The sequence below is a fragment of the Quercus lobata genome, chromosome 4, assembly GCF_001633185.2.
Source record: "Quercus lobata isolate SW786 chromosome 4, ValleyOak3.0 Primary Assembly, whole genome shotgun sequence".
Classification (NCBI taxonomy): Eukaryota; Viridiplantae; Streptophyta; class Magnoliopsida; order Fagales; family Fagaceae; genus Quercus; species Quercus lobata.
The window spans coordinates 82,879,661-82,891,217 of NC_044907.1; the positions used below are offsets into that span (position 1 = coordinate 82,879,661).

Here is an 11,557-nt window from a genome sequence, read left to right on the forward strand (position 1 = left end):
CATTCGTCTTCAACAGCACTTGGAAGGCATCTCCCCAACCTCCATCAACAACACCTCCTCTACCATCTTCCCAACCTTAATTTCCCTTTCCTCTTCAACAACTTCATCAATTGAAGCCTCAATAGAAGAAGAAAAAAAAACGCATAAAACCCACAGCCACATTGAAGACCGACTACAATTTAAAGATCCAAACTTACCCACTGTTAGAAATTGGGCTGGTTTTGACCCAACCTATAAACCATGGCCCATGGATCATCCACATAGTTTATCTGATAAGTAAGTTTAAATTTAAACTAACTGATATTGATACCATCTATTATTCCCTAGAATTTGGAGCATGGAAATTGGGAGAGACTCTAGTAGCCTCTGTGGGGACTTAGAGGTGTTCCACAAAGGAGAAGAGATCGTGAGGAGTTAGTAAAGCAAGCGAAGAATAAGATTCGGCAATTTGGTGATCCGTTCCACCAAAGGTGTGTGTCTATATGACCTATAGTTATTTTATTCAACACCCACATACCCAAATTGAAGACCAAACCCAAAATTGAAGATTGAATGCAATTTAAAAATCCAAACTTTAAAACAAAGAAAAAAAAAATTTCATGTGAGATTCAGCGGAATGTGAAATGGTTGGACCGAATGCAATTTAAAGATCCAAACTTTAAAACAAAGAAAAAAAAAACAAAAAATTCATGTGAGATTCGAATTCAGGGAAATATGAAATGGGTAAGAACCTTTCTATGCAGTTCCAGATGTAAGCAATGGCCTTGATTTGGAGAACTACTCCTGGACACAAACCCATTGAAGAAAAAAGGTCACTTTAAATGTCCCAATGCCCATGCGAGGTCAAAAAGAACCATCTCAAAGTTGGACTTTAGGGCCAGCCTCCAATAATTGATGTAAGTATGCTTGTAGGTTTTTATTTTTTTTCTTTTTTTCTTTTGGCGTCAAAACTTGTGTGTCAACATACTATTTCTTTATTCCTAATATTGGACTGTTTTTTGCCTTGAGAACCTTTTCATCTCAAAGTTGGTTGAGAGCGTAGGAGAAGAGACTAAGATTTAGATATCAACGCATCATAGAGAGAATAAGGGATTTTTTTTTTTTTCAAATTAATACCCATTTTCAAACAATTTCATTAGTTAGCATTATTTCCAAACTATTTAGGAAACTAACATCTCAAGTCTTTTAGGCTCGAGTTCACTGTAACAACTCAAGTATCAATGACTTAATTTCTATAAAAATCCATGTGGAACTCAAGTCTTCCACAAAAGAAAACCAAGAAATCCAAAAACATAAGTCTCAAGTTGTAGAGAATAGAGATCAACAATGGAGAAAGAAATCCAAAGACTTGAGTTGTAGAGATCAACAACGAAGAAAGAAGAAGGCAGAGATCTTAGAGAAGAAGAAGGCATATCAACACAAAAACAACGAACCTAGCTCATTCAAAAACAATGAACCCACACCTCTGCTCTCTTAACTTCCATGGCTGAGCCACCTTGGCTCTTCCTCCAACCATCATCACCACCATCAGCAGTGGTCTGATCTCTGGCTCATCTCTCTCAACCCGAACCAAAACCATTTTTGTGATTTGTGGGTTTGTTCCTAAAGTGGGCGTGGTTTCTACTATGGGTGGGTGTTTATGGGTTTGTTCCTAAGGTGGGTGATCTTATTCTTCTTCTTCCAGTACGGGTGTTTGTGGGTTTGTTCCTGGGTTCTAGGGGTTGTTCTTGATTTGGGTCTAGAGACTACCCACATCTTTGTGGGTTTGTTCTTGATTTGGTCTAGAGATTTTGTTTGTTCTTGATTTGGTTTGGAGATTTAGGTCTGGAGAAAGAGTCTGGCCTCTGGAGAATGAAGAACAAAGGAAAAAGAACAAGGAACTCGAGTCTCTTATACTCGAGTTGCTACAATGAATTCAAGTCTTACAGACTCGAGATGTTAGTTTCCTAAATAGTTTGGAAACAATGCTAACTAATGAAATTGTTAGAAAAATGGTGTTATTTTGAAAAAAAAAAAAAAAAAAAAGTCCAAGAATAGGGTTGATGAATAGGAATGTTGTTTAGCTATTTCTGATTGTATTTAAAAAATTGTTGGCATCCCACATGTTTAATTTTTACTGATGTGGCAATTCCTTGCCACTTTGTAATAAAATGGCCACTTTAGAATTGCAATGAGATCACAACAAAGTGGCTATAACTCGCAAAATTTGGAAAAAAAAGTGGAAATTTCTTGCCACTTTGTAATAAAGTGTCAACTAGTAGCCACCTCAAATTTCAATGAGATTGCAACAAAATGGCTATAAGTAGCCACTTTTGAAAAAGAGTGGCAATTTCTTGTCACTTTGTAATAAAGTAGCAGCTAGTAACCACTTTAGAATTTCAATGACTTTTCAAAGTGGCTAGTTATAGCCACTTTTGATAGAAAGTTGCAATTCCTTGCCACTTTCTAACAAAGTGGCAATTAGTAGCCACTTTAAAATTTCAATTGTTTTCCAACAAAGTGGCTATAACTAGCCACTTCAAATTTCTTGCCATTCTTTAATAAAGTGGCAATTTCTTGCCACTGTCTAATAAAGTGGCAAATAGTAGCCACTTTCAAATTTCTCAGAGATTGTGACAAAATGACTACAAATAGTCGCTTTTGAAAGAAAGTGGCAATTCTTTGTCACTTTGTAATAAAGTGGCAATTAGTAACCACTTTCAAATTTCATGAGTTGCAACAAAGTGGAATAACTAGCCACTTATGAAAGAAAGTGGCAATTTGTTGCCACTTTATAATATAGTGGCAATTAGTAGTCATTTTCGATTTTTAGGGCTTTGCAACAAAGTGGCTATAACTAGTCACTTTTGAAAGAAAATGGCAATTTCTTACCACTCTCTAATAAAGTGAAAATTAGTAGCCACTATTAAATTTCATAAGTTGCAACAATGTGGTTATAACTAACCACTTTTGAAAGAAAGTGGCAAAAAATTGCCACTTTGTAATATAGTGGCAATTAGTTGTCATTTTCGATTTTCAAGGACTTCGCAACAAAGTGGCAATAACTAGCCACTTTTGAAAGAAAAAGGCAATTTCTTGCCACTCTAACAAAATGGCAATTAGTAGCCACTTTCAAATCTCACTGAAAACATAACAAAAGAAAGTGTCAACAAATTAATAGCCACTTTAAAATTCCAAAGAGATTGCAACAAAGTGGCTATAACTAGCCACTTCTAGAAGAAAACTTGCCAATTTGTAACAAAGTGGCAATTAGTAGCCACTTTCAAATTTAAGTGAGTTGCAACAAAGTGGCTATAACTAGTTACTTTTGAAAGAAAGTGGCAATTTCTTGCCACTCTCTAATAAAATGGCAATTATTAGCCACTTTCGAATTTCACTGAGATTGGAACAAAATTGCCACTTTTGAAAGAAAGTGACAATTAGTAGCCACTTTCGAATTTTAGTGAGATTGCAATAAAGTGGCAATTTTTTGCCATTTTGTAATAAAATGGCCATTAGTAACCCCTTCGTGGAGGTCCAAATCTTACTCTTCCTTTGTGGAAGACTAGATCCTGCTATGCTCTTCTCTACTTGTTTTAGTTTTTTCTTCGCTCCCACACATTTTATTAAGTGCAAACATGACTATTTATCTCATAAAAGTGTATAATTTTGCAAAATCTCAAATGTGTATAATACAATGCACATTATAGTTAAGGCTTCCAGGCTATCAATACGATTATTAAACCTTACTATGCTGAACATGTTTCTCTAACAAAGTACCATTCACCTCTATCTCACAAAAGTTTAAAACATGCTTATATTTAACTGTTCATCTTACTTAAAAAATCCAAAAGGTACTTAGAAAAATCATTACATGAATAATTTAAGATTTTTTTTTTTTTTTTTTTTGTTTATGAACAAAAATTTAAGATTTTTCAATCTTCTCTCCTTGGAAAGTGTGCATAATTAGGGCCTGTTCTAGTTTAGCTTCATTAGTAAGCTAACTCATTATTTTATCATTTATATTGTGGCTTATAAATACTCTTAAACCTCTCATTAGATATTCTTTGTTTTTTTTCTTTGCATAAGTAATTGAACAACTTCTGCTCTTCCTTTGCTTTTATGTTGTGCTCTACCCTACTTGGCTCTCTTGTAGTTGAAGAGCATACCCTGCTTTTCTGTTCTGCTCTACCCCTGGTCTGCTCTGCTCTTCTATAGTGGAAGACTAGATTCTGGTCTGCTCTTCCCTTACTTTTCTGTTCCAATTTGCTCTTCCAAAGTGGAAGAATAGGTTTTGGTATTGTCCTCCCTTACTTTTATGTTCTGCTTTGCTCTTCTGCAGTGGAAGAATAGGTTCTAGTCTGGTCTTCCCTTGCTTTTCAGTTCTGCTCTGCTCTACTCTTCCGTAGTTGAAGACTAGTTTCTGGTCTACTCTTCCTTTGTGGAAGGCCAAATCTTGGACTGCTCATACCACTTGCTTTGGTCTACTCTTCCAAATATTTAACTACAAATTTTTAGAGTGATTGAGCTCAAGGAGATTTCTTTTTATTCAACCATCAATTATAAGTTGTTGATGCCAAGTTTTAACATATTCTCTCTCTCTCTCTCTCCAAAGAAATAAAAGGACTTTAAAGACGAGTCCAATTTGTTAAATTGCAAGTGCTTCAAACCAAAGAATGACTTAATAAAAATTGCAAATCCAAGAATTGAAATTGCAAATGGTATTAATTATTGGCTATTAATGCAATTATTAAACCGTACCACATTGAGCGTTTCTCTATCAGAACAATCTTCACTTCTATACATACATGCAATAGATTTTTGTAAGTCATTCAAAGCTTGTTATAAAGCAAAGACCAGGGATAAAATTCTTAAAATCCCTTCAATAGCTTGTTAAATTAATGTCCTGTTTTCACTACCAACTAAAGATAAAGTAATTACAAAGCAAAGACCATGGATAAAATTCTTAAAACTCCCTCCATATATTTGGACTCTTGCTTCAGCAGGCTTAAATCAGGCCTCAGTCGATCCAACTCACAACTATACTGGTTCTACACTAATAATGTCTTCAACATCTCTATACGGCGAGTTACATCAAGCTGGACAAAACAACACATACTAGCATAACATGGTTACCAACAACTGCTACTAGCTGCAAAAGCAGAAAATAAATTGTTTATTCCTAAATATCAATATAATAGTAATGATTAAGGCAAATCTGAAACACAACTATATATAAAAAAAATTAAAAATAGAAGATCAAAACCTTATTAAAATAATTATCATGCAAAGCAAAATCTGTTAATTGCTCAAAAAATGGAATAGAGAACAAAATCTGATAATGAGTTAATGACAAATCAAGGCAGGCAATTTTGAGGAGTTCCCTACTATTCCATACATGCATCTAGATCAAAGGATGACAATTCATTACTTGGTATGCATTCTAACTCATTAAGGGTATTCTTTCACAACTTGGTTATCAACTCTCATAGATTTTCATTCATTCTTATTCTTTATCCTAACTAGGCTCCTAGGAGACCCTAGAATTACCCCAAAGGCAGCCAAACAAGCAGGCATACAATTACATATCAAATATCAAACATACAACTTTTCAGCTCAATTCATTCACCAAAGTTGGGTGTGTCACTGACTGTTTACTGCCTACTCCAGCAGCATAAACTTCACATACAAAATTTAAATGGGCTATCAAACCATGTCCAATTTTCATGCCAATTTACAGAATAACTCCTTTAGATGTCTAGTACTTGCCATAACAGTTTCAGAGTCAAAGAATACAGCCATGATTTATTAAAAACCATACAAGCCAGTATACTCAAATCTGCCCTGATAGAATTAAGGACAACTTAGAAACTGCACCATTATTTCTATATTCATCCAATTGCTGTGAGACCAATTCCATTACAAAAATGTGTATTAGCATTCATAAGAACTACCTCTGGAATCCAAATTCACAGAATAAGATTTAATCCAACATTTTCATGCTGAGAACTCAGAATGTCATAGTGGTAGATTTAACACATTTACACAAAACCAAGGGGATTTTAATGCACATTAGACATGTAGACAACACTTATAAACAGTCATTTCACCATTTATTACAAAATGAACAAGAATCCCAGCAGTAACAGCAATTTGTACTCACCCTAGCGTTTCTTAATTTCTTAATCACATACAATAATTAAGAAGTTAGAACCTGAGCTCATCTTCTAATAACCGCAAATCAGTTTCAAACATCAACTTTCAACTCAAAGAAAAAATTTCACAAATAAGCATGAAGGTTAAGTATTGCCCAATAGGACCAAGTAGGGGATCAGGATCCTCTCTATTTGATTTGAAATGGAGAGGATCCATTTCATGGTATAGATTTAATTTTTCATGCATCTAAAGGTAACATGATGCCACGTCATTCAAAATCAATTCCACCAAAAACGGAATGATAATTGGTTTTAAATAATATGGCACCATATTCAACAATAGATTTGTGAAAACGAAATCTTCACCTTAGAATGGACTATATCCATTTCAGAATAAAAATGGGAGGATCCTTTTCTAGGAGTGAGCATGCTAAACATGGCTGAACGATACAAGAGTGCAGAAAGGTAAACAAGAGAACTAAGAAGGTAATACATGATAACTATCAAAACTAAAGAACAGGTAGACTTAATTTTCTTTAACATGTAAGAGGAATACAAATTAATCAAAACTATAAGACCAAAAATAGCTTGCTCAAACTGGACACCCGGCTGGATCTTCCCCAAAATATTGAGCTAAGGCAGCATCGTTTCTACCTGTAAACATTGAAATTCAAAGATATGTCTAGTAATGCTTATATATCACATCCTGCAAGCACACACACTAGCATCTGAAACAAATTCCATCAAAATAAACTCAAACATACCATGCTAGAGAAAAATGAAGCCAGAGACCTCACTTCAACTTCAGCATGACCAAGGAATTCATTTAATCTCTGGACATTTCCCAATGAAAGATCAAATATTAATAACTGAATTAATTGCCATAAGAAAAATAAATCTAAAATAAAGCAACCTAGAAACAAGGTATAGTTCAGAGTAAAAATAACAGCAAAGCTATAGTTCATTGCTTTGTTCAATACAATGAGGTTAAGGTGCTGAACCATTTATTAGAAACAAGGTACATCACAAAGAGGGCTTAAAAATACTATCATAATCACAACTTGTCATTTGCATGCATAATTATTGAATCAAGGGTAAGAACGACATGAAATTGAAGATCATGGAGTTAACTCAAGAAATCTATATATATGTGTATATATATATGTTAATAGGTAAAGTTTAGAGAAAATCCAATCAGATTCTATAATTGAAGTCTAATTTTGCGCCATGTGTCCTAACTTATTTATTTTTAGAAAGTTTTATTTCTTAATTTTGGAGTCAAATGTGAGATCATATCATAATTATCCAAATGAGTTATTGCATACAAAAACCAAAAAATCTAGAATTAATGAACATAAAAAATAAAAATAAAAATAAAAAAATGAACAATTTACATTTTCTACCTAATAATATTCTTATAAGACTTTTTAAAGAGTTAAAAAAAAGATATATAAGAATGACTCAATAATATTTAAATTATATATGTAAGAATTATACTATGAATCTTAATGTATATCTTTTTAAGTGTATCCATGCATGCATGGGGTTACAAATTAGTGTATTAGTAATACAAAAACCATACTATGCTGAATTCACAAAAAGAGAACTTCTAATTGATTCCTAAAATAGAAACTATAACCCAATTGTAGATTAGGTTCATATTTGGAAGTATATGCAATTATAATTTGCTTAAGGGCTTTAGAATTTCAAGTTGCAGCCACATAATTCATGAAATACTAACAAGAATACCTATCCGTTGAATGAAATTGCATCACATATAAAGAGCTATGTACAGCCAAGGAGATACTACTTACACAAAACTAAAATTAGAAACAGAATAGGTAGAATAGAGAAGTCTTACACCGAAATTTCTTCATTTCTCATTTATTTTAGCTCATGCACTTGTTCTCTCTCATATGTTGGATGCATAAAAGCAAAGCCCCCAAATGCCATGTCTGTGCTTTCTAGATATAGATTCACTCTTCATAAAAGCTACACAGTGTTGTTAATATAATAAATTCTCTTGTTACCATGAAAATCAATTGTGTGAATGTATACATCCTAAGTTGTGGATCATCATAAGAACAACTAAGTTTTTGGATGTTAATTACCAGGAAGGTGATTTATCAAAAAAAATTACCAGGTAAAGTGCATCTAACATGCTAAAAACATCAAAATTAACTTAAGTTACCAACAACAAAAGGAAAAAATAAGTGTACAATACAATCAAAACCATCCAAGCCACATAACCTTCAGCAAGTAGTTAGTGCTTCCATTGCCAAAATTCAAACACCTACAAACAGGAGCAAATATGAAAAGTGTGTACCAGCACAAATCTAACATTTTAAGCCATCTTCTTCATTTGGTTATGAGTGATTGAATACCATGAAGGAAACATCCACAAAAAGAAAAATAAAACATAAGACACAAATTCAATTCATCTCCCCTTTCATCCATCTTCAAAGCAACCAAATAGAAATTAAATTGCAAATTTTCTTAGAATCTCACATTTGTAACCAAAAAGCACGAGATTGAGAAGACAAACCACAATTCAAAAGATTTTATCAATAATGAAGTTATGGATGCATATATTAGCATTGAAGTTCAATTGACCCTATTTATTGGCCACTTAAATAAGATTTGAAACTCCCACCATGTTGTCAATCACTAGTATTTTATATCTTTTTACAAATTAAAATTTTATTGGGGAACAGCAAGTCTACGTATTAGTTTAACTAGCTCATTTCCTAGAATACCCAACCATGTCTACGAATTAGTTTAACTAGCTTAATAAGGACCACATACAAAACCATCAACCAAATGATATCTTGGGTCAACATGAGAATTAACCAAAATGACCAGACTCCAAATGAAATAAAATACAAAACTGCATTTATGACTAAGTGGTAACCTATGCAAACCTCAACTCCACAAAAATCCTGCATTAAAACAAAGTGCTAATCTACCTATTAAAATTGTAAACAAATAATGAATAAATGAACCAAGTGTTTATTCACTCAAAAACAAATCAAAACAACAATACAATGTAATAACTCCTTGGCAATTAACCGAAATAAAATTTTAAGAAAAACGTGGGCTATCCTATGTATAAAAGTGAGATATGTATGATGCAATATGATGGAGGTTAAAATTGACTGAGTTCTAACGTATAGAACTCCAAAGAGCTTTTGAATATTATCGAAAATTACCATAACAGGTAGCCTATCTCTTTCAACATTAGCTTCATTGGTCCATCCTCTATATACACCTTCTCAAGGCATTTGAATATGCAGCTTGATATCTTCACATCCATACAGCATGTGAAAATAATTAGTGTAACTTTTACCAGGCAAGACAGTATTAGCTGCATGAGCAGTTGTTGGGCAATCAAAAATTAATAAAAGAGCACATGCATAGCATAACATGCCAGCTTTTAAGCTCTCAGATAATAAATTCCAGCTAACCTGATACTCAAAATTTTAAAACACTTCAAAACTTATGCTGCCAAATATCAATAAGATGGCATCTGCTACAATGTTGAAACTGCAGTTTTTATGGGCATTGTAATTTTAAACCAGTAAGGTTTTGCACATACAAAATGAGATGGCTCATAACATTTATCTTGTTATCGTGCAATGCTTCTTCCAACAATATGCATTGAAATTGATCACTAATTTACTACACTTTTTTTCTCTACTTACCATTCGATTTATTCATCACTACACCATCTTTTAAATATGGATCTTGTTTGCGATGATTCCATATCTTCCCTAATTTTATTGGCAAACCAAACAACCCAAAAAATGGAAAATCAAACCTAAATGGGCAAAATCTCATTTTTTTGAATGACTTAAAAGAGAAAGGAAGATTGAAAACAAGACATAAGTTGGAAATTCATAGACACATATAAGTTGATTAACTTTTCTCAAATATCAAAGTCAGTGCCTTGATAAACAAATATTGTAATAGTACTATCAATTCTAAAGCAAGCTGCTAACAAAGTAACAATATTGTAATATCAGAAATCTCTAATTGGTGAATTTCACATGGTGACATGCATATACACATTTTGTATGATCTAGAGGACAAATGATAAGAGACTCATTACAAATTAGTTACCAACTTCCATATATGCAAGAAGAGGCACTCATCAAAAAAAAAAAAAAAAAAATTGCACAACGGAGCTCAAAAGAGTACAATTCAAATAATGAAGTGACAAATACCCATATCATTTCGTAATTAAATACATATGCTTTAAAGTGAAAAAGTCACATGCTTCTTAATGCTTCCAAATTTTACTAAGGTGCAATCCCAGAAACAGATAAAGAATATAGAGACCCACCAATTAAATTGCAGAAGATTGAAGGTTAAGTTACCTGGTTGCAAGTTCTTATTGACTATGCCATAAACACCAATACCAAATGGACCTAACAACAATTAAGAAGAAAAAGGGATAAAAGCAACAAAAATATGAAAGAGAAAAGGGAAAGTGAGCAATCTTGACGATTGAAACTTTAGTCAAGAACAAAGTTTTGTGTCCCAAATGCGAAAGACAAAGAACAATTCGTAAATCATTAAATAAAGTTTTTGTCTCGCAAATTCGATTAACAAATAGTTACTCTAGAAGAATTAATATTAAACAAATATGCAAATTTCAAGAATAGAAAAACAAACATACAAATCTAAAAACCCTTTGTCTGTCTGTGTTTCCTTCTCTGGCGTTTCAGAAGTCCCCAACACCAGAAAAACCAGTGCTGCCATGAGCCCCCACCCAAAAATCCAGATGGCGATGAAAAATAAAGAAAAACAAAAACGAAATAGTGAGAAGAGGAAGCTTTCAAGTCACGAGATCAGCGGAGATCGAAGCAATGGCGAGATCTGAGAGAGAATCAGAGACCAAACGTTTGCCACCTCAGCAGAGAAGGAAATAAGAGAGAGAGAGCAGGGGCTAGACCTAAAATGGTTCACTATGATTTTGGGTTTCTGTTTTTTAGAGGGAAAATGATTTTGGGTACTTGGGCGGGAACTTGCGCGGGATTCAAATGCAAGCCGGATATAAAATATTCCATAGGACTGCGCATTGTAGGTGTGTGCAAAAAACTCAAGAACCGGACAAACCTGTCAAAACTGACCAAACTGTTGCCAAATTTTCAATTCGATTTCGGTTCGATTTGGTTCAGTTTTGATTTTTTAAAACCAAAAATATTTGGTTTGGTTTTCGATGGCAGGTTAGAATGCACTGAACCAAATCATATTATAATATATTTTTTATATAATATAAATTTTATAAATATTTGGGTCTCCTATACATATTTGGGCTTTTCATTTTATTTAAAAACATTTGGGCCTTTCTTTTTTAAATATGATTTGGCCCTTACATTTCACACTTTTAATTTTCATTTTATCATTAGATTAAGTAATTA

The 11,557-nt window shown here is 33.2% G+C and overlaps 1 protein-coding gene across 10 annotated transcripts; it reads right to left on the reverse strand.

The window, feature by feature from the left end:
* Window positions 1-4,723: 4,723 nt before the first annotated feature.
* On the reverse strand, window positions 4,724-11,139 carry LOC115983274. Of its 10 annotated transcripts, none has more exons than XR_004089978.1 (5): window positions 10,813-11,139; window positions 10,511-10,561; window positions 7,996-8,427; window positions 6,899-6,967; window positions 4,724-6,788 (listed from the first exon to the last, which is right to left on the reverse strand). XR_004089978.1 is itself a non-coding variant. In XM_031105922.1 (5 exons), the coding sequence occupies exons 2-5, from the start codon at window positions 9,502-9,504 to the stop codon at window positions 5,069-5,071; spliced, it is 336 nt and encodes a 111-aa protein (XP_030961782.1). In that variant the 5' UTR covers window positions 9,505-10,561; window positions 10,813-11,139; the 3' UTR covers window positions 4,724-5,068. The 10 variants fall into 10 exon arrangements, 1 of the variants encoding a protein (XP_030961782.1); XR_004089974.1 differs by having other exon boundaries at window positions 7,996-9,435; XM_031105922.1 differs by having other exon boundaries at window positions 4,724-5,131; window positions 8,385-8,427; window positions 9,344-10,561.
* Window positions 11,140-11,557: the final 418 nt, after the last annotated feature.